General features: G+C 54.4%; 1 protein-coding gene across 1 annotated transcript in view; it reads left to right on the top strand.

Annotated features, from left to right (window-relative positions):
• Positions 1 to 14,971, top strand: part of TECPR2 (tectonin beta-propeller repeat containing 2) — a 92,554-nt gene extending 77,583 nt beyond the window's left edge. Inside the window, exons 17-19 of the mRNA XM_007953116.1 lie at positions 13,824 to 13,965; positions 14,326 to 14,475; positions 14,814 to 14,971. Of these exons, the coding sequence (XP_007951307.1) occupies positions 13,824 to 13,965; positions 14,326 to 14,475; positions 14,814 to 14,971 (450 nt within the window). The remainder of the gene's footprint in view (positions 1 to 13,823; positions 13,966 to 14,325; positions 14,476 to 14,813) is intronic.
• Positions 14,972 to 22,387: the final 7,416 nt, after the last annotated feature.

Genomic DNA, 22,387 nt, shown 5'->3' with positions numbered 1-22,387 from the left:
TGTTTTCTTTGGTCTGTCTCTCAATCCTTTGAAGATACCTAAAGATAATTCTTTTGAATTCCTTATCAGAGAATTCCTATGCTGCTTCTTCCTCAGGAATGTGTTCCGGGTCTGTATCCTGCTTCCTTGTTTCTACCACTTTATCCTGCTTCTTTGTGTGGACTGTGATGGTCTGTTGTCTCCAAGTCATCGTGGAGTTGTGGTATTTAGATCTCTGTTAACTTGCAGGTCCGGAGGGTTCTTGGGGTTGCTGGAAAGCAGAACGTGTTCTTAAGCCCTAGGAATCTGCAAGAGCACTGTCTCTTTAAATATCCAAAATAGTCAAGCTGCTTTTTGGCACCCTCCGGACAGGCAAAAGTCCACAGCTCAGCCCGCCTTTCTCTTCACCTTCTCTGTTTATTCCCCAGCCACTGGAGCAGTCCTCTGTGCAGTCCCTGGCTAGCAAGGCTGATTTTTAGGTTAATTCTTAAGTCCTACCAGCACTCGGGAATCTCCAAGCTGTCTGTGCTGTCAGGATCACTCAGGATCGCTGCCAGCCCATAGCTCCGTCTGTCTCCTTTTTTTGTATTTTCACGCAAATTTTTCTGCTAGTTGGGGTTTAGTCCACTTCTGTATCCTTCCCTTCAAGGCTCGGGGCTCCAGGATTATCTTCTGTGTCTGTGCTAATTGGTTTCCCTTTTCTTTGTTGAAGAGGGTCTGTGCAGTCTTTCTGCCTAGTCCGCCATCTTGCCGGAACTTGCCAAGTTTTGTATTTCTTTTGTTAAACTTATTCCTGTTCTATTCTTTTTGATACTATCGTCAATGAAACTGTTTTCTTAACTTCTTTTTCAGATTGTTCATTGCTATTGTATAGAAATAAACTTGATTTTTGTGTGTTGAACCTTGCTAAGATTGATTATTAATTTTTAGTTTCTTTGTCGATTCCATAGGATTTGCTACATAGAAGATCTTGTCATCTGTGAATAGAGATAAGTTTACTTTTTCCTTTCCAGTCTGGATGCCTTTTATTTCATTTTCTTGCCTCACTGCTCTGACTAGACCCTCCAATACGGTGTGGAATAGGAGTGGCAAGAACAGACGTCTGTGTCTTGTTCCTGATCTTTGGGGGACAGCATCCAGTGTTTCACCACTGAGTATGAGGTTAGCTGTGGGTTTTTCATAGATACCGTTTATTAGGTTGAGGATGTTTCTGCTTCTGTTAGATGAAGATGACCCTTTGGTACTTTCCCTTTATCCTGTGGGTGTGGTGTATTACATTGGTTGATGTTCTGATGTTAAACCACCTTGTATCCTTGGAGTCAACCCCTCCTGGTTGTAGTATGCAGTTCTTTTTTAGGTTACTGGATTCAGCTTACCAGGTATATTGTTGAGGACTTTTGTGTTTTCTGAGGGTTATTGACCTGTTGTGATTTTCCCTTGTGATGTCCTTGTCTTGTTTTGGTATCAGGGTAATAGTGGCCTAATAAAATGAATTGGGAATATTCCCTTCTCTTCTATTTTTGGAAGAGTTTGGGTGGAATTGGTGTTATTCTTCTTGAATGTTTGGTAGAATTCACCAGTGAAATCATCTGGGCTTGGGCTTTCCTTTGTGGGAACATTTTCTGATGACTAATTCAATCTGTGTAGTGTAAGTCTACTCAGGATTTTCTGTTTCTTCTTGAGTCAGTTTCAGCAGTGTGTGTCTTTCTAGGAATTTGTCTGTTCTACATCAGAAGCCCAAGGTGGGGTTGCTATGAGTCGAGCCTGACTCCATGGTACAGAACAACAACATAGGTTATCTGACTGATATACAGTTGTTCACAGCATTCCATTATAATCATTTTTGTTTCTGTAAAGTCAGTAGTGTTATCCTGCTTTCATTTCTCAGTTTTTAGTAGTTTCAGTCTTCTCTCTATTTTCTTGGCTGTTTCAGTTAAAGATTTGTCACTTTTGTTGATCTTTTACAGAAACACCTTTTGGATGTTGATTTCTCTGTTCTCTGTCCATTCACTTCCTCTCTGATCTTTAGTATTTCTTCCAAGTGCTTTGTTTGACCGTGATTTTTCTCTGATGGCTCTGAGCACTCTTGTCCTGCAGGGACGCTGGACTGTGGGGATGTTTGGTGCCCTGGCATAAGGCCACACTGTGGTCAACGAAGGGCTGTGGAGGGGAGGAGCCAGGGCCACAGGTGGTGGGGCCAGGTGCTGATGAGTTAGCCTGAGCACACTATACCCACCACCTCCGTTTCCTGTCAAGCCAAAGGTCAGGGCCTGGTAGGTCGGCACAGGCAGTGACCGCCAGGCAGGGGTCTGGCCCAGCACCCTATCTCTGCACGTGGGTGCCTCTTGGCAACAGTAGGGCCACCCAGGTACCTGGCTGAGTTGCAGCTTGGCAATAGCGCTACATTGAGGACTGCGTGAAACCCCAAATTCCTGTTCCTTGTCCTTGTAGATACTAGAGTAACTTCTAGAAACCGAAGTAAACTTGGGGGAGGATGGCATTGTAGGGGCCCCCTGTTGGCTGTAGTGATGAGACGCTTGCCCAGGGCAGTGGCCAGAATAGAACGCATTCCCAGGAAAGGCCCTGGACGCTGTGCTCGGAGCCCAGTGGTAACTGCTGAGCACGCCTGCTGACTGGGACCACGTTTCCTTACTCGGTTAGCTCGTGGTGTCCTGGGGAAGACGTGCGCTTGTTGTGGAACTGGTAGGTGCACGATGAGTGCGACGGGCTGGTTCCTTGGGGTAAAAAGCAGGTCGGCATGTGCGTAAGCCTCCACACTGCGCTCCCTGCCTGCGTGTCTCCTCTTTACCCCGAGGTTGAAGGTCGGGGTAGAAGCGTGACTTGCCCAGGGTCATTTATGTTTGTTTCCTGCTCTCTGTTCTAGTAGAACCTCCCTCCTGTGCTAATTTTCAGGAGCCCTGGTGGCACAGTGGTTAAAATGGTCTGCTGCCAGCTGAAATGTCAGTGGTTCAAACCCACCAGCTACTCTGTGGGAGAAAAATATGGCAGTCTGCTTCCGTAAAGATTTACAGCCTGGAAACCCTGTAGGGCAGTTCTACTCCACAGGGTCGCTATGAGTTGGAATCAGCTCAGCAGTGGGTTGGGTTTTGGTTTTGTAGTAGTTTCGGGGTGGATTTTTAACAAAATACTCAAAACAAATGACTCAGTTTTCAGACTGCTAACATTTGGAAGGCTTTAAAAGAAATATTTATAGTTGTCTTTCACATCTTACAAGTTTGGAGCTTACTGCTCGTCTAGAGAAGGTTCTGTCCAGATTAGATGCCTGTTAACACACCGTGGCCATGTGGTGGTCCGGGTACCATGAACTGTGCACCATGGTCACACAGTGGTCCAAGCACCATGGCCTCCACACAGTGGTCAAAGCACTGTGAACCCCACATCGTGGCCAGGTGGTGGTCAGACACTGTGGCTTCCACACCACGCCGCCATGGTGCTCAGGGCACCATGGCCTCTGTGCCGTGGCCACACAGTGGTCAAAGCACCATGGCCTCCACACAGTGGTCAAAGCACTGTGAACTCCGCATCGTGGCCAGGTGGTGGTCAGAGCACTGGCCCGTGCTAAGTGGCAATTGGAGGAAGAGCCAGCCATGCCCCAGCCCAGTGCGGCTCCACCCCTTCTTTCCCAGTTGGCCACCCTCTCTCCTCTTGTCCTGCTCCCCTCCATCCGCCCGCTTCTCTGGAGCAGGCCCTGCCCTCTCGGCAGCCCCACGTGTTCTGTTGGACCAGGACCCACGCTGCTCTAGGGCCGCCCCTCGGCTTGGAGAACAGATATGCTTGGGAGCCTAGGCACACAGCCAAACTGACGGTTTTTATTTTTACTTTTTTTAACTTTTTATTGTGATTTGAGTGAAATTTGTAAGTTTACACTGTTGCTTTTTTAACCTTTTTCTTTTTATGTTTAGCTACTTTAGGTATTTTTAGATCTCTGAGCAACAAGAAGTAAATTAACTGAGAACGTGAGGCCAGGAGGTGTCAGAGAGGATTTGGGCCGTGATCTGCGCAGACACGGCCTTTCGGGAAGGCTCCAAGTGGCCAGTAGGGAAGCCCCTTCCCCTTCCCAGATGGAGGGAGGTCGTGTGATGTGGAGACAGCGACACAGAGGCTGTGCCAGAGGCCTGTCTCCCGTTGCAGGCAGTGCCAGTGCCGGCCAGCGCCTCTGCTCCCCCACCGGGGTGGGGGCAGCTTGGGATGTCCGAGCGCCCCGTCCCCCAGCTGGCAGCAGGGCAGGGGCAGGGGTGGGATCCACAGCCCAAGGCCGAGTTCTCAGGGTGCGCCCAAGCCCCCACTTCTGAGGGGAGTGGAGTGGTCACAGTCTTCATGTTCCCTCTGCTCGGCCCTGGGGACAATGAAATCCCCTCTGTCCGACCTCATTGGGATGACATGACCTCTGTCCAACCTCACTGGGCCGACGTGACCTCTGTCTGACCCCACTGGGACAACGCGTTCGGTTAAATCCCTCTTGATGTGCTGATGAAAACCGTCAGACAGCAAAGCACGTCAGCTACTTTCTGGACACAGGCGCTTCTCACGGCCTCTGTCTCATGTATGTCTCATCCCAGGCATCGGATGTGACTGGCTCCTGAGACAGACGCACAGACCTCTTGTGACCCGAACAACAAACTGAGAATCCAGCTTTTTACAAAAGACAAAGAACATTACTGATTCCATGGTTTCCAGGCCGGTCAGGGGTGTCACCAAGGCTTTGCTGTAAAGGGGATGGCTTCTAGTATGTTCAGGGTTTCGAACCGGTTCGTTCTAGTTTGACCCCTGCTGAGAATTTGCCTTTCCACCCAGATACATTGGATGGGAATCTACATTTAGCAGGATCCCAGACTGTCCTCCTCTCTGAGGATGTGCTCAGCGTGTCTGTCACCCTGTGCTCCGTGCAGGGGCTGATGAGTCAGCCTTGATGTTGATCACAGGCTACAGGCCCAAGCCCACTGCCATCGAGTTGATACTGACTCATCACAAGCCCCGTTGGGTTCCCAAGACTATAAATCTTTACGGAAGTAGATTGCCTCATCTTCCTCCCACGGGGCAGCTGGTGGGTTTAAACTGCTGACCTTCTGGTTAGCAGCCCAGTGCCTTACCTGTGCTACGGAGGACAGAGAAAATCATCACAGGGACATGACTGGAGGCAGGTCGGTTCATCACTGTTGCAGATGGGACTACAGAAGCTGGGGAAGGACCGTGATTAGGCTGCATACATAATTGCAGGTTATAAAAGGTTACAGGGTTGGTGCTGGGATTTTAGTTACCTAGCTCCATGCTGGTTGGGCTGTGACTCATGATCATACAACCCTGAGTCACAGTCATAGTCACACGGTGGTTACAAGACAATAATAGGACCCCAGCCTTGAACTTACACTGGGGAACCTGCATTACAGGCAGGGAGACCTGTGGTGTCAGTCTCTCCTTCACACCACGGCATCCCACCCTAGCCCCTACTCCAGCCAAGCAGCTGTAAACCTCATCTCCAGAGCAATTGCAGGCTGTTAATGGGAGTTACAGCTGGGTGGCTCTAGTATTTTTTCTTCTTTTTGTTTACTTGTGTTTTCTGATTATCTTAAGATAGACATACATTACTTGTGGAATAACCCAAAGAACAAACCCAGTGCCATCAAGTCAACTCTGACTCACAGCGCCCCTAGAGGACAGAGTGGAACTGCGCCACAGGGTCTCCAAGGCTGAAATCTTTACAGAAGCAGCCTGCCTCATCTTTCTCCTGCAGAGTGCTGGTGGGTTCGAACCACTGACCTTTTGGTTAGTAGCCCAGTGCTTTAACCACAGAGCCATCTGAGCTCCTTCCTTATGGAATAAGTCATTCACAGCTCTGATTGAGTAATCTACTTCTGAGAACCAGTTCTTAGGAAATGATAAAAATGCTCCCAAACTCACCATTGAAGTACTTGAGTGGTGGTAACCTGTGTTGTATTTGTATGCCCTTGTGGAGGGAGGCCACTTAGCGAATTACAGCAATTACAATTCTTATAAATAATTAAGGATTACCTTGAAAAGCCGTTTGAAATCCTGTCTTGAAGAGGGTGGATCGGGGGAATTGTGCCAAGTAGGTTAGTGCTTTTAATGGCTCTGGGTCGACTTTGTCACTTACCAGACGAGTGGCTCGGCCCTCCTGCGCACGGCCGCCTCGTGTCAAGCACAAGGTGTGCTTGTTCTCCTGAGGGACTGCGAGGGTTAACTGGGGGAGGGTGCACCTCACATTGAACCCCTATGATGTGTGGGGGACAGAGGATTTGGCCTTTGTCTCGGGCTTCCAAAAATACCTTGAAATTCCTGAGCAGTTAAGGCACAGTTGTTTTTCGGAACCAGCCAGGTGGCACTTCAACATGTGCCGGTGAGGAGGGGCTCCCCCAGCCCTACCCTGGCAGCGGGCCTCAGGAGGGGAGCCCTGGGTGCAGCCAGTCATGCACATGCACTCAGGGACCCTGGACCTCGGAGCCTCCTCTTTAGCGGCTTCCTGGGGTGGTGAGAACATCTGTGCACGAAGTAGGGGGCACGTCCCTGGAGACAGTAGAAGGCTCGTGCCCTGACCTCTCCCAGCCCTCGTCTGATGTGTCTCTTCTGCCCTTTCTGGTCATAATAAATAGGTAACTCTAAGTACAGGTGATAGTCTCTGTGAATTTTAGAAGCTGCTAACATACCCACAAAGGGGCAGTGGATCAACTTAGCTCGGGATGCTGATTCAGAGGCTGTGCAGGCAGTTGGTTTGTGAAGACCCAGCTCTGGGTGACTGCGTGACAGAAAGGCTGCACAGGTGGTCCGTGAAGGACAGGCTCCTTCTGACTTCTGACCGAGCCCCAGGGGGACAGATGGGGAGTGGCTGGTCTGAAGTGTGGGGAGCTGCGTGCAGTCCTGAGCCTGTGGCTGGTAGCCGATGACCTGGCCCCGTCTGGCAGTGGTGCTTGGACCTGGCTTGGGGTGGCCGGAGATGAAATCTGACCTAACTGTGGTGGTTAGTGCCGGAGAGGAAGTGTCACGGAAGTTTCTGGCCAGGAGGGTATGGAGATGTGGGAAGCTGAAGGCTGGTCCCTCTCAGAGGGCAGTTGGGTTCTTGGGGATTGTTACTGTGCAGTTAGCGATGAAGACGGGTTTGCCCACCTCACCCAGTTAGTAGTGCAGTTAATGACAACACAGTATGTAAAAACAACAACAAAATGCCTCTAAAAACATAGAAGAAAACACAACAAAGATAAATTACTGGCTGATGAAAGGATTACGAGCGACTGTAATATGCGTCCCTATTTTCCATCTTCTTCTTTAACGGGCAGCGCGCTGCTTTTATAGTCAGGGAGAAGAGACGTGTATTTCCCAAAGAACCCAGCCTGTGACGGTCAGCCTGCAGCCCACACAAATCTGAATGCCCATCGGCCCCTGCCATCCCCCCACCTGGCCTCTAGATGTGGGGGGAGAATTGGAAGGCGTGTGGCAGAGCCCCTAGTCCTTGGGGAGGGAGGCGTGGCCTGGAGGACACAGGGTCGTGGCTCTCAGGTGGTCAGTGGCCACACAAGGCCCTCGACCCTCCACACTGGGCAGGGAGCAGTGCAGGCGTGTCCCGGTGAGGGACCCCCATGGAGTACCACAGAGACGCACCATGAGCCTTCAGACAAAGCCTGCTCCTGTGTTTACAGAGCAGGGCCAAGAGTGAGCAAGTGTGGACCGGGGGATGGGGGGCGGGGGCATGGCCTGCAGATGCACAGAGGGTGTCCCAGGCTGCGGGAGCAGCCCACGGGGGCGCAGGGTGTGCAGGGGGCTGCCGGGACGTCTGAGCCCACGGCTGCGGCTCTCATGTCAATCTGTCTCGTGGAAGGGGAAGGTTTGCCTTCTTCCCAGTGACTCTCTACTTGACCAACCCCCACGTCCTCGTCTGGTGACCAGCCAAAGAGAGAGAGCCCAAGTCTCAGGACCCTCGCTTCTAGGAGTGCACTTGTGTCTCCTCTGAGACTCACTAGTTGTTCCTGGCCGCCCATGCTGTGTTCAGTATTCTTTACCAACACCACAGTTCAGATCCGTCACTACTACTTTTTCCTTGTCCAGCTTTTGCACACGAGATGACTGGAAAGACCACGGCTTGGGTCAGGCACACCTTAGTCTTCAAAGTGACATCTTTGCTTTCTAACAGTTTCAAGAGGTCTTCTGCAGATTTGCCCAGTGTAATACATCGTCTGATTTCTTGAGTGCTGTTTCCATGGGCGTTGTTTGCTGATCCAAACAAAATAAAATGTTTGACAACTTTGATTTTTCCTGCGTTTCTCATGATGTTATTTATCTGTCCAATTGTGAGGATTTTCCTATTCTTTATGTTCAAGTATCACTCATACTGAAGACTGTAGTCTTTGATCTTCATCAGTAAGTGCTTCAAGTCATCTTCACTTTTAGCAAGCAAGGCTGTGTCATCTGCATAGAGCTTGTTACTGAGTCTTCCTCCAATCTTAAGGCCACGTTCTTCTTCATGTAGTCCAGCTTCTCGGATTCTTTGCTCAGCAGACAGATCGAATAAATGTGGTGAAAGGATACAACCATGATGCACACCTTCCCTGATTTTAAGCCACACAGTACTCCCTTGTTCTGTTCAAATGACTGCCCCTTGGTCTACGTACAGGTTCCTCATGAGCACGATTAAGTGTTCTGGAATCCCCATTCTTTCATTGTTATCCATAATACAAAGGTCATTTTCTGGGCAAGAAAAGGGAGGTGACAGATCTGAAAGAAAGACACTTGCCAAAATGTGTTGGCCAGCCTCACACCAAGGAGAAGGCAGAGCCAATCCAGTTGCAGTTGAGAGAGGGACAAGAAGAGGGGGAAATAGAGACAGACCCCTGCAGTGCATAGGCAGGGTTTGAGGAAGCCAGCAAAGAGAGGAGCACATGGCTGGTGGCTGCGGGGTCACAGGGGAAGTACACCCACAGGCCAGGTGGAGCCGTGCAGAGAGGAGGGGACACTGGCCCTGGAGTGCTGGCGGGAGGACCTGGCAGGCTGGGGACCACTTGCAGGTGGCCATCTGGGGGTCATGAGCACTCAAGAAGAGGGCCTTGCGAAAGGTTTATATATTGGAGGACATTTTCTTTGTTGGTTACCAGGGGTGGGAGGGGAGGGGAGGGAATGCTGTTAGATAGATAGAGATAAATATTGATTTGGGTGAAGAGAAGGGCAATGTACCAAATGTGAGTGACCAATATGGCAGCATTGAGGATGAGAAAGACATAGAGAGTTACATGGGCAGTACAGACAACAAATATGAACCCCTTTGCATATACAGTACTGAGTTGTCAGTGAAAGCAAACATGGGTATAGGGACGGATAGATAGGTGAACAAGCTAAACAATTAGGTATGTCTAAATGGAGAGTGTATCCAAGATCATATATAGGGTTGGCAGACAATGGGCCTATAAGTTCATGTGAATGATCAGAATTCCCAGGTGTATAGTAGAGCTGACAAGGGGCAAGGTTATGGTCATTACTTGGTCACAGCCAGCTACCCAGAGGGACCAAGTGGTTGATCCTGCGGGCTTGGGACCATGGTCGCAGGGGACATCAAGCTCAATTGGCATAACATACTATACAAAACATTGTTCCACCTACTACTTTGGTGAGTAGCGACTGGGACCTTAAAAGCTAGGAAGCTGCCATCTAGATGCAACAACGGGTCTCTCCTCGTCAAGAAGAAAACCAAAATTAATGGAAACAACCAGTCCTAGAGACTGGTACACCATAGATCTACAACCTATACAACTATGAGACCAGAAGAACTAGATGGTGCCCAGCTACCACTGCCATCCACTTGGAAGGGATGTAGGAGATCCTGCATAAAGAGGGAGAACAATGTGGTACAAAACTCAAAATCATTTGGAGGCAAAAAAAAAAAAAGAAGGTGGGGACCAGTTTTGCTGGTCCAATAGAGCCTGGTGTAACCACTGAGACTATGGCCCCTAGCTGCCCTTCGGGTCTGGAATTGAACCCACACCTGTGGTTTCCAGCCAAACAAAGTACAGGCATGTGAGTTAAACATTTACCTCAAGTAGACACACGCTCTGGAGAGAACAATCATGGGAGAAGGAAGGGCTGCTTATGCACAGGGAGATAGCTCAGGGTGCAGAAGAGTATGAAGGGATGGACACTGGGAGGAGGTAACTATGGGGAGGAAGTGGGAGGGGAGCTGCTGCATTGTAAATTTTGGTCAATGACATGAGACAAAGTATATGTGAACTGCTGTATGAAAAGTGAATTTACTCTGTCAATCTTCACCCAAATCGTAATTTAAAAAAAAAAAAAGAAGAGGGCCTTGCATTGGACCTTCGCTGAGCCACTGCTGGGTGGTCAGTTCTCAGTGGCTCCTGGGCAAGGGTGGCCAGGCTCAAGTTTCTGCTGTGCTAGTATCCGGGTCATGCAGGGCCCCACAGCCAGCCACCGAGACAGCCAGGGCAGGTCTCAGTGACAGGACCTGGAGTGGCAGACCGAGATGGTGACCCAGGCAGGCCTGGCAGGGCTGCTCAGGAAGGGCAGCGTGGGCTGGCACCCGGGAAACCTACCTTGCCATTTCTGCTGGGTAGTGGCAGCGGCAAGGAGGGCCAGCACCTGGCCGCCTCACAGCAAGCTCAGCCGTTTCTGTGCTCTGTTTACCAGTAGAGCCCGTTCTCCAAGTGTAGTCTTGTTCCAGAGTCACTGTGTTCCGTTCAGTAAGGGACAGCAGAGCTGCTTCTGAGAAGCTGCCCTGACGCAGCGGAGGCTGCAAGGGCTCCCCTGGGCTCCTCGGAGCCATGGTTCTGAAGTCAGTGGGGCTGGCTCCAAGTCAAGAGGACCCTCCCAGGGCACCTGGCCCACCCTCTCCTTCCCTGTCTAAGAGCCAAGGGAGACCTGTCCGAGGTCATACACTGAATCAGGGCAGGCTCGGCCCTTCCCACGTTTCCCAGCTCCTGGGCCCACTCCGTCCAATGTGTCCACACCATCCCCAAAGCCACCCGCTGCTTCAGATGCAGGCCTGGTGCCCACACCTTGTTAACTGGAAGGAATGGACCAGAAGCAGGAAGAGGGTCGGCCACAGACTACAGACGGGGAAGACGTAGGACTGAAAAGACCCGACAACCGCCAGGAAGCAAAGCAAGAAACCGTGTGGTCAGGTGGGCAGACCTGTCCCCACAGCGCCTGGGCGCCCTGCCCAACAGCAGTGGCCAGTGGGGGCCTGGTCCTCCAGGGGACGTAGAGGCCAGGCTGTGTCACAGGAGTGGGGAACGCAGCTAGCGTTGGAGGAAACACACCCTGCAACGTTCCCTGGGCACTGCAACCCTGTGCGGTGGGTCTGGGCTTATTTCTAGAGGCAGCATCCCCAGTGGGGGGTGGTGAATGCTACTCCCTGCACCTGAAACGTACCTGTGAGGTTTATCTTAGCTCTCCAATGGCCTGTACCAGAGCGACCGCCCATGTAAACGTGTCCCCCAGCCGTGAGGTTCTCAGTATGGCTTCCTTTACCCCAGGTTTACCTCCTTGTGACAAATGATGGGATTCCAGTGAGAATGGACAAGTGGGGTGGGGGTGATTGTGTGCACTGTCCCCCCCGGAGGCTTCTGCTGGCGATGGTACTCTCTGCGACTAGGAGGCCACAGAGCACGCTGGCTGGAGGGCCTGCCACTCGTGCGGTTGGTCGAGTCAGGGGCTGGAGGCAGTGCTCCTGGGGGATGTGTGACATGAGGCAGTTGGCGTGAGTTAATGAGTACTGCACTGGCGTTTTCACTCAAAAACAGTCCTGTTTTGATTCCAGGGAAGAGACCCTGTCACGTTTGGACGTTATCTAGGCGTAGCAGCGTTTGGACTGCGCCTCATGCTACAGTCAGGCCCTGGTGCCTCCCAGGGGGAGGGGTGGTCCTTGCAGGCCGGAAGTAGACTGTCAGGTCACAGCCTGGCCCTTAACTTGAGCCTTCTGTCTAGTCAGGGTCTTGCTGTGAATCAAACTATACGTAGAGCCATAGCTAACGAAGAGGAGGAACGGGGTGTCCCGTGGTACAGTGACTTGGAGTAAACAAAGTACGGTCTCACGTGTTTGACTTTTGAGAACAGCCAGGAAGAGCCTTTGCTCTGTTGCTGCAAAGCATGTAATGTCACTGGCGTTCCCAGGTAGACCGTGGCTCCAGCACAGGAGTGGGGGCTCCCCCATGCCTCTCCCCGAGGCAGCCGGAGCCTCGGTTCTCCTCCTCGCACCTTCCTGACGGCCACAGGTGAAGGACCCTCTGTCCCCCTCCCTTCTTGGCCGTGGATGAAGGGCCCTCTGCTCCCCTCCTCTCACCACAGCTCCAAGGGGCTCTGTGCACCTTCTCCGGCCCCTGGTGCTCAAGGACAGTGCTATTTGTTGTAGTTTGCAGGGGGCTGTTGTAGTTAGCTTTTGTAATTTTTTTAATTAACCTTTTTATTTTGAGAAAGCTTTAGGCTGATGAAGACGTACAGCCATGTCTCAGTAACCCCCATGCTGACTCACCCATTCACATCTCACCCCATTGGCCTTGTCTCAAGTGTAAACAGCAAGAGGGTGGCTGTGTGTTGGCATTTGGAGGGCCTTACAGAGATGGCCCCTTGCCCCTGACCAGTCCCCGTGTGCTCCTCAGAACAAGGGTTCCTTCCTTCACGTGCAGCACCACGGCACAGCCAGCTTCACTTGATCTAAGTGCACTGTGCACACCCTGCACACACCACAGCTGCCTCACGCTCCTCACAGCCATCTCAAACGCGCTTTACAACTGTCTCACATGCTCCTCACACACTCCTCGCAGCCACCTCACACGCTCCTCACATACGTTTCACAGCTGCCTCTCACTCCTCACGGCCACCTCACGTGCACCTCACACACACCTCACACACACCTCACAGCCGCCTCACACACTCCTCACAGCCACCTCACAGCCACCTTACAGCTGCCTCACACGTTCCTCACATACACTTCACAGCCGCCTCACGTGCACCTCACGTGCACCTCACACACACCCCATAGCCGCCTCACATGTTCCTCACAGCCACTTCACACACCTCGCATCTGCTTCTCACACACCTCACAGACACCTCGCACACTTCTTACAGGCGCCTCACATGTTCCTCACACCTGCCTCGCACACTCCTTACAGCTGCCTCACACGCGCCTGACAGCCACATGATGCTTCCAGCTCAGCAGTATGTTGTGTTTCTTTCTGTGTCTTCGTTGTTTATTACCACTGGGTCAGCTCTGATTCGTTGCAACCACGTGCACAGCCCAGCGAAACACTGCCCAGTCCCGTGCCGTCTTCACTGGGCGGTCAGCTCGGGCCCACTGCCACGTCCACTGTGTGTTCTGAGTGCCCTCTCCCTGGAGGGCTCCTCTGCCAGCTGCATCAGACAGTGTGGTGTTGGGATGCACTCTTCACTGGTCGATTCTGGGAAGGAGATTGCCAGGCCTTTCTCCTCGTCTGTCAGCTCTGCTAAAACCTGCCCGTCATGGAGGACCCTGCTGGTGTTTGAGATACAGGTGTTACAGCTCCCAGCAACACAACTGCCACCACAGATGGGTGAGGGGGTTTTAATCAAGAGCAGTTTGATGAGCATCTTTCTCCCCTGGGACACTGGGCTCTGAGAGTCCAGTGACTTTGTCACTTTGTTTTTGGTTGTGCTCTCAACTGGTTGCCAGCAGCTGCCCTTCCGTTACACCTCCATCCCTGAGTCAGCGTAACCAGGGCACAGGCTCCGACACATCCTCAGTCCCGCAGACCTTCCAGGTGTCCTTCCTCTCTCCACAAATGACACTACCCCCACTGCCTCCTTCCCTGAGGAGAATCTCTTCCTGCTTGCAGCCTGCTGGGCTCATCTTGGTCAGCATCCACTCCAGCCCCAATGACCGAATGCTTTGGGCAGTTGACAGCAAATGGGGCGTGCATGTCCGCATTGGGATCACTGAGGAGATGCCAGTGGGGACCAGCTGGGAGCACGTGCCAGGTACAGACAGTGGCTCTGACCACCGCCTTCCACCTGTGTCCAGGCAGCCCCACAGGTGGCTGACTGTCAGGAGGTTGGGTCTGTGGGGGTTCTGGTCCCTGTAGCACTGTTTCTGCTTTTCCAAGGCAGGTGACAAGCAGGCCACTCACTCCCATGGACCCGGCCCAGACCCTCTGTGTCCTTGGGGCCCTTCTGTAGTATGCGGTCCTTTCTAGACCAGCCAGGACCCTCGTGGCCTTTGGCTGTGCCAGCCCTGCCCACAAGGCACCCTGTCTCCAGGCCCCTGCTCTATCCCTTCCAGAGGGTCCCCTCTACCCCAGGATACACATGGCCAAGGGCCACACCGTGTCTTTGCACCAGGGCTGCAGGCCTGTCAGCTGGTGCTGAGCACGAGGACTGTGTGGGCCCGCTGTACCAATGGAGACCTCGCCCGGCGGTATGGAGTCACGGACAAGAACCCTGCAGGAGACTACTGGAAGAAAATTCCTGGGAACGTGTCGTGTGTCACAGGCAGGTGCCCAGGCGTGGCAGGGGGGTGGCGAGACGTGAGACTGCGGTGTTCCTCTGGGGTTACGGGGACCCCATGGGGGGTGGGCTTTGCAAGGAGGGCCCTGTGCTCTCATCCAGGCCACTCCACTGGCCTCCGCCTCCCGAGAGGGAGGGCATGTGAGGAGGCTGGTCCCCAGGGCAGCTCTATTTAAGGGAGAAACTAAGGCACAGGTTGAGGAGCAGCCTGCCCAAGGTCCCCCGCTAGAAGACCCCGGCAGGGCGAGGTGTGTGACCCTGTCAAGCACTGGCCCTGCCCAGGACAGGTGAGCCCAGGCATGTGACAGCTCTTCCCCCTGCAGTGACTGCTGCGGACGAGCTGTGGGCGATTGGCCCACCAGGCTGCCTCCTCCAGCGCTTGACAAAGACATTCAGCCATTCACACGGCGCCCGGAAGGGCAGCCTGGCCGCTGCCGCGCCCCACCCTGAGGACTTTGAGGACGAGTGGGAGGTCATCTGAAGGAGCGCCGGGAGCCGAAGCACTGGGGCAGAGAGCTGTGACTTCCGCGGGGCACTCAGCGGGGCCGGGCCACTCACTCAGACACGCCCCGCCAGCCTGGCCAGCCGCCCACACCTGTTATCGTCGTCTGTCTCCGTCTTGTCCAGAACACACAGCCTCCGAGTGATCCCTGGCACCTCCAGGCAGCGCCTGCTTCCCGGGTGCACACACCCCAGCCCCCGCTTCCTGCAGTTACAGGGGAGCCTCGCTGGGCTCAGGGAGGTCAGAACCGGGGCCAGTGGGCCTGGGGAGCCCTGGGCAGCCCCAGGGCCAGTGGGAGTAGAGGTGACAGTGCTTCCGGCCCATCGCCTCCTGGATGAGCCATTCTAGTACCTTCTGCCCTAGAGCTCCACCTGGAGAGAGTGGGGTGCAGGGCTGCCCACAGATGGGAGAACACAACCACACGTGCACACACCACTCCCCCAGCACACGCAGCACAGGGCAGGGCAGGGCCGCCTCCTGGGCCCACGCTGCCAAGTGGCAACAATAAAGGCAATGGATGTGAATGGAGGATGTCAGTGTGCACATGGGTGGGCCTGTAGCCCCTGCTCTGAGGCAGGGACAGTCGGTGTGGGGGAGCTGGGCCACGTCACCTACTCCAGAAAGGTCTCTGCAGTGTCTTCAGAGTGACGTTTAGCAGCGTAGCCGGCAGCACAAGCATTCTCAAGGGTAAAGCGACCTGTGCTGCCTGTTTTGTTTGTTGGATTACAAACCCGTGTAAGATACCTCATCTCAATCAGATCTGACAGACTGAGAGAGACGCAGTGGGAGGCCTTTGTCCTCCAGTGCCTCCCGACCGTTGCTGCCCAGGGTGGCCTCCCACAGCCTCGGCTCGCAGGGCAGCCTGGACTTGCCGGCCAGCTCCGTGTAGAAACCCAGCACCTTCAGCGGGCACTAAGGGCCGACGCCCCTGGAATTTGGACTGGGTACCCCCCGGACATATTAGGGTACTGGCCCTTGGCGTTAGCCTGCAGTGCCCTCCCCTCCCTGGCACCTGAGCTTTGTGACGGCACTTTCCCTCCTGCAGGCAGCCCCAGGGACACTCCAGCGAGCGAGCGCTGTTTTTAGCCAATCTTTGACCACAGCCCCTCTCCCCACACCTGTTTCCTATACGTCTGGAAGTATGCCAGGAAGCTTAGGCCACGGGAGAGCAAGAAATAATGTTCTCCAACAGGGCCAGCCATCGGGGAAGAGGAAGGGGTTTTCCAGGTCCAATGATGACAAGTGGCCAAAATCCCAGGGCTGCCTTCCGCTCTCTGATGGATCCCTTTGTGCAGGTTCAGTCTTTGGACCCTCGGCATCCAGTTTCAATCCCTAGGCTTCGAGACAGGGCAATAGACAGGCGTTTCCAAGTTGGCCAAGTCCCGTTTGGGCTGAGGAGGGGCCCTCGGCAGACACCTCTGAGGCTGGTGTCTGCCCACCGCCCTCGGCCAAGACTTAGGTGGCACAGCTGGCATGGGGTGTGGTCACGCCAGAGCTGAACAAGCTGCAGTAGCCCCTGGGAGGACAGAGACCTCAGGCCTGCACTGAGAGGCTCACACCTCCAGTTAGTAAGTCTCCATCCAAGAAACAAAACCAGGACCAAAGATGCCAAGCAGGAAAATGTGAGAACTGCCACTTTGATAGCAGTGGGACAGATGACGGCCTGTGTGACGTGGCTGTGCTTTAAGGAGGACATTCCACTGGAACACACAGATGCCAAGACATCAGTCCTCTCCACAGGAGTTAGAGGGTTAATTTCAGTCAAAGTCTTCATGGAGAGCTTTTCCTTAGAGGCAGGAAGAAATTCACAAAATTCTGTTAATGCCCACAGACCTGCCCCCTTGTCTGAGCCCAGCATGCTCTGGGCCACACGCATCCAGCGTCACATCTCCTCACTGCACCCTGCCCTGTGTGGCTTGGACAAGCCCAATGACTTCAAGATCATGGGGCACCGAGACTGGCTTCCAGGTGTTCTGTTTGCTGCCAAACTGTCTCTCGTCTGTCTCAGGGAGAAGAAATGGGTGAGAATCACCCAGAGGGGCAACAGGTAGGGGCCCTTTGGGGTCAGCATGTCAAAGACAACCAGGGCCCAGAAAGTCACGGGGACCATGAGAACGCAGTGCCACGGCTCTGTGGGTCTTGTCATAATAGAGGCATCACCAAGGCAGGGGAGTTAAGGACCATGTCCCTGCTTGGTTATCTGGACAGAAAAAATCAGTTTGTTTCCCTTCCTCACACCATATATCAAACATTCTAAGTGGATCAAAGAATTTTTAAAACTAGGGGGAAAGGAAACTTGTGTCTGGTTTCTGGGTGGCCAGATTTTCTAAAAGGAAAAGCTACAGAGGGAAAGAAGTAGTAGACAGACTTGATTTTTCAAAATGAAAACTGCTGTAAATTAAAAATGCCACATAAACTCGAGAGGAGCACTAATTACAGCAGACGTGACTGATGTTTAGTGTGTAAACGCCTGGATCAACCAGCAGAGTGGGAGAAGCACCAGACAGAGGAGGTGGGGGGCACTTGACACAAACAGGCCATTGGGTGAAGAACTTGGGCCGAGGGGGCACCACAAATGGACAAGGGCAGGGTTGTACTCCATGCACAGGGAGCACCCACTGGCCCTGGGGGGTCTGCTTCTGGGGAAGGCAGCTGTCTGTCTCCCAAGGCCTTAAACATGGCCCCAACCCACGAACCCACTGCTGGCGGTCTCCCCTCAGAAACAGATCCTAAATCGGGGTGTTTAGTGGGATGTTCTCACCCTGCCATTTCAGGGAACGATGACATTACCTCTGGCACATTAGGCTGATGCAAGACTATGCAGGTGTCAAAAGCAGGCATACCTGGTGGTGATCTGCCACGGGCCGTCTGTTGGGTAATTTTACCGTGTCAGTGTTACATTTCCTGGATGTGGTCACGATACTGTGGTTCTGGAGGTCACACCATAGACAGCAGGGCAGGAGATAATGCAGTGTCGCAGGTGTCCACAGTACCCTTCCAGCTGCTGTTATGATTGGAGGGGACAGAGGAGGGGTGGGAAGCAACACTGGATGAGGCATTTAACTGCTAATCAAACTCAGCAGGCGCTCCGTGGAAGGAAGATGGGGCAATACTTCTGTAAAGATTCACGGCTTGGAAACCCAGTGGGGGTCCCCGAGTCAGATCAACCTGACGGGCAGTGAGTTTGGTTTTGGTTTAACAAGAAGCGGGCACAGCACTGCCTATACGATGGACCTTTTTGTAACTTTTGAATCTTGAGCCAGGTAAATGTATTATTTATTCTAAAAATAAATAAAGTGTAAATTCTAAAACCTTGTTTTTTTCTGACATTAACTCTATAGTATCAACACTTGCGGAACCGAATGTCACAAAATCAACACTCCAAAGACGTCTTTTAAGTCACATTTGCAAACTGCTTTACAGCATAGGAAATGTTCATTTACAGTAAGTTTGGGAATACTGAATGGTGTGAGTGATGGGATTTCATTTATGTAAAAACATGCATAGAAAACTTCTAAAATATAATTATAGACCAAAAAAACCGGAAGACAGTCACCAAGACGTTAGCAATGATTGTCTGGTGGTGGAATCATGGCGGCTTGCCGCCAAGACAAGCAGCCCCCAGTGCAGAGGCTTCCACAGGTGTGGCCGGTGCCTGGGGTAACACCTGGAGGGGGCGTCACTGAGCAGTGACTTCACCGCCGTTACTACCGTGGCCAGCTGGGAGTGTTCAGCAGGTTAAAACGAATGCCTTAGTATTAGAGCCTTTACGGTCGAGGCCAGCTGTGTGCTCTGCTCTGCTGAGTGCGGAAAGAGAACCCACCGAAGACCGTGCCTGGGAGCCCATCATCGGAGAAAGCGAGGGAGAGCAGCAGTCGTCTCATGGAGTGCCATCACGCATTCAAGGGTAACACGAGCGAGCCTGCCGGGCGTCTGTGACGGTAAAGTGATCTACAAGATGGTGTTGGGTGTCTGGACGGGGGTGAGTCCAGCACCGGCTCTTTGCCGTAGACTCGGCCCTGTCCCTGTGCCAGGCGGGCACCAGCCCCCAGGAGCTGCGGGGCGGCCACTCGGCACTGCCCGCTCTGCCCGCCTGCCCTGACTGCTCAGCGAAACCCCACTGTCGTGCCCAGAGCGTGAACATCCTCATCAGAAAGAGAGCCTGTGATCGCTGGAGGTAGAAAGTCTCTCTGGGACAGTGGAAACACCCTCTACCTTTTGGGGGGTGATGGTTGCAGGCTTACAGATGGAACTCATGAAACGACCCCAAAACTCTGCGCAGTTTAGTTTGTGTAAGTTATACCTCAATTTTAAAAAAGGATCAGGTGCAACAGTCACCGCCCACGCGAGCTCAGACGCAAGCGCCTTGTAAGGGCTGGGATGACGGGAAGCTGCTTTCCACACGGCATCTTAAAATCCAGGAAGAATCAGGAGGGCGGCAAGTGAGCAGGACGACCACTGTGGCGGCAGAGGGGCTGTGGGGCCCCAGCCCGGCAGGAGGGGGTCCCCAGGCACAGCCAGGGCAAGGCTGGAGGAGGGACCCAGGAGGGCCTTGGGCCCCGTGCCACTTCACACAATGACCCTCCCCAGCACTTTTATGTCCCCTCCCACAGCTGTTCTGTACTCAGGCCGACTTCAGTGAGTCCAAGTAGCTGAGGGTCCACTGTCCTCCCAGCCATCTGGAGCAGAGACAGGACACTGTGGGGAGGGACAGAGCCAGCCATGGGTTTTCCTTAGCAACAGCTCAAATGAATGAACAAACGGGCCAAGGAGCTTTGCCCGGAAGGGAGGTAGGCTTTTTTCAGGTGCAGCCAACCTGGCCTGGGCAGGCAGCCCCCGAGTCCTGCACACTCATTGCCAGGGTGGGGACTCACTCCAGGGCCCTGCCTAGGCCGATAACGGCCGGCGCTGGCCCCTCCCTCTGGCCAGAGACACGGTGGCCTCCAGATACCCCGTGGCCCTGTGTACCCTGTCCCCACGTTCCGCTGCACCAGGGCTACCAGGAAGAACATATCAGCATGGGCTCTGCCACCAGGCTGTTGATGCTGCCCTGGCCCTGCCCACTCTGGGCCTATTTCCAACATCTTCCCGGCTAACTCCCGTCAGTGCAGCTCACTCCAGCGATGACTGTGGGGATTAAGGCCCAGGGCTGCCCCCCTCCTGCCCACTCAGCCTCGGGACCCTCACCCTTCCAGTGCATCGGGGCTGAAAGTGACCTCGGTTACCCAGCATGGGAACCAGTCCCCAGGGCCACTCCTCTGTCCGAGAGCTGCTCTCTGGTTCCCACCCCGACCCCTGAAGGGCATCCAGTGCTTGATGCTGGGGTCTGTGGCGTCCTGTCCTCTACTCTCCCTTTTGAAGGATCCTCTCCTCCTCAGGCCTGTGTCCTGCCTGGCCAGCAGGGAACCAGAGGCAGGGACCACTCCTCACCCCATGTCACTTTCCTCCAAAGGCCCAATGCCAGAAGCCACCAAGGCCTGCTGCTGCCCTGGCCCCTGCAGAGTCTCAACCCCTCCCCATTGTTTGTCTCTGACCGGGGGAGTCTCCTAGGGGACCCCAGGACTCTCATCCCAAGTTTGGGGCTGGGAGAAATGTCAGTAGCTGTGGGCCAAGATTCAGGAAGGGAGGCTGTTTGACCTCCGTGGGCACACAGCGGGGGCCCTTTGCAACCAGAATCTAGGCTCAGCGGGGTCTGTGCCCCCTTCCCTACCCTTTCTCCACTCCCCCTCCAGTCCCCAAACCTGAGGCAAGGCGACACTTGTGGAACCCCAAAGGGCTCGATGCCCCACTACGCAAGGGGGAGCCTCCATGGATTCTTGGGATTCCCTGGCCCTTGCCCATCTGGATCCCAGGGGATCCCTCATGCCAGCCTCACCCTTCCCAGAAACACATCCTTTAGGGCGGGTCCAAGCACAGATGAGGATACTGAGGTCCAGAATAGGCCGGGGCTTGTCCAAGGCCACCCTGAGAGTGGGTGGCAGGTTCAGGCCACAACCAGCTACAAGACCCTCCTGCTGCCCAGCCCTGTCCCCACCCTCCCTCGTATGGCCTAGCACCCCCTAGACCCCCAGGCATGCTCCCCACAGGATCACCAGGGGCAGGTGGCAGGAGGTGCCCCGGCCAGCTGGTCACTCCTGGCCAGGCAGACCTTCAGCCCTCTGCACCTGGCAGGACACGCGGCCCTCCCACTTGGCCGGTGCGGGTTGAATTTCACAGGCCTGCAGAATTCCCAGGCAGCCTGGCTGTCCTCCTGGTCCCGAGGCGGCTCTAGGCACAGCCCCAGCTGCTCGGCCAGAGGCTGTCTCCTGAGGGTCCTGGGTGTTCTCATCCACTCCTTTGCTCATGGTCGTGTGCGCGAGAGGCCCTGGGAACCCCAAGGATCCAGCAGAGGCGCCCTGGGAGGTGGGGGACCCTGACTGTCTGTTGCCTGCAAACACGTCTCCATTCACAGAAACCGTCTCCAGGCTGGGCAAGAAGGCACACCACAGGGCAGCCATGCAGCCACCCTCCCCACCACGCATGGCCCACGGGAGGCTGGCCCACGGGACACACGCGAGTCCACCCCAGGGGCTGGGAGAGGATGAGTTGAGAGGCACGGCAATAGCTGCAATGGCTGCAGTGAGGGCAGGAGGGACAACGGGGACCAGGGTGGGCCTGGGTGGGGATCCCCAGGGAGAAGCTGGTGGCCAGTCTGGGGCTGGGCAACAAGGAGAGGTCCAGGCACGCATACTGGGCTAGGGGGAGGGTCCAGGCAGCAGAGACCACTGCTCTGACGCCAGGGGAGACCCACACAAGGGGGTAAAGGTGTCAGAGCCTCGGGACCCAAGCCCCAACCCCCGTTTCTGACGTGGGTGGACATGGCTCAGACTCCAGGGCAGAAAGTCCTCGGGTACCACCACTGGCCGGCCCGGCCCTCCCCACCCCAGGCTCAAGGCCAAGTTGACAGAGTGGACAAACCCCTTAACACCTGTCAGGCCTCTGCTGTGCTTCCGCCCAGACCCCAGTGGGGCCTCCGTCAGCCCGCACGGGGGTCCCTCAGCCTCCACGTGTTTGCACATGCCCACCTCCTCCTGGGAAGACCCGTCCACCCTGCCGTGTGTTCGCTCAACTCCTTCCTGCTCAGTCTAGTGTCCCTTCCTCCGGGGGACTCCCGGAGGCCCTGCTTCACGGTGGCGAGGCTGCCCCTCATCATCAGGGTCTGGCTGGCTCCTGCTCCACACCCAGAAACACCTGCTGCTTGGAGCCCAGCCTGACCCCCCCAGGCCCTGTCCCAGTCCCCCACTGCTGGGACAGACGAGGCAAGACTCGGCCACAGATAACACTCTATGTAAAGTGCTGGATACACAATCAGAAAATTTTTTCCCACAAACCCTGTGGCCCCAGGCGTCCCACGGT

Source organism: Orycteropus afer, unplaced genomic scaffold (genome assembly GCF_000298275.1).
Source record: "Orycteropus afer afer isolate SDZICR_OR568_19922 unplaced genomic scaffold, OryAfe1.0 scaffold00371, whole genome shotgun sequence".
NCBI classification, from domain to species: Eukaryota; Metazoa; Chordata; class Mammalia; order Tubulidentata; family Orycteropodidae; genus Orycteropus; species Orycteropus afer.
This window is presented reverse-complemented; position numbering and strand designations above follow the sequence as displayed.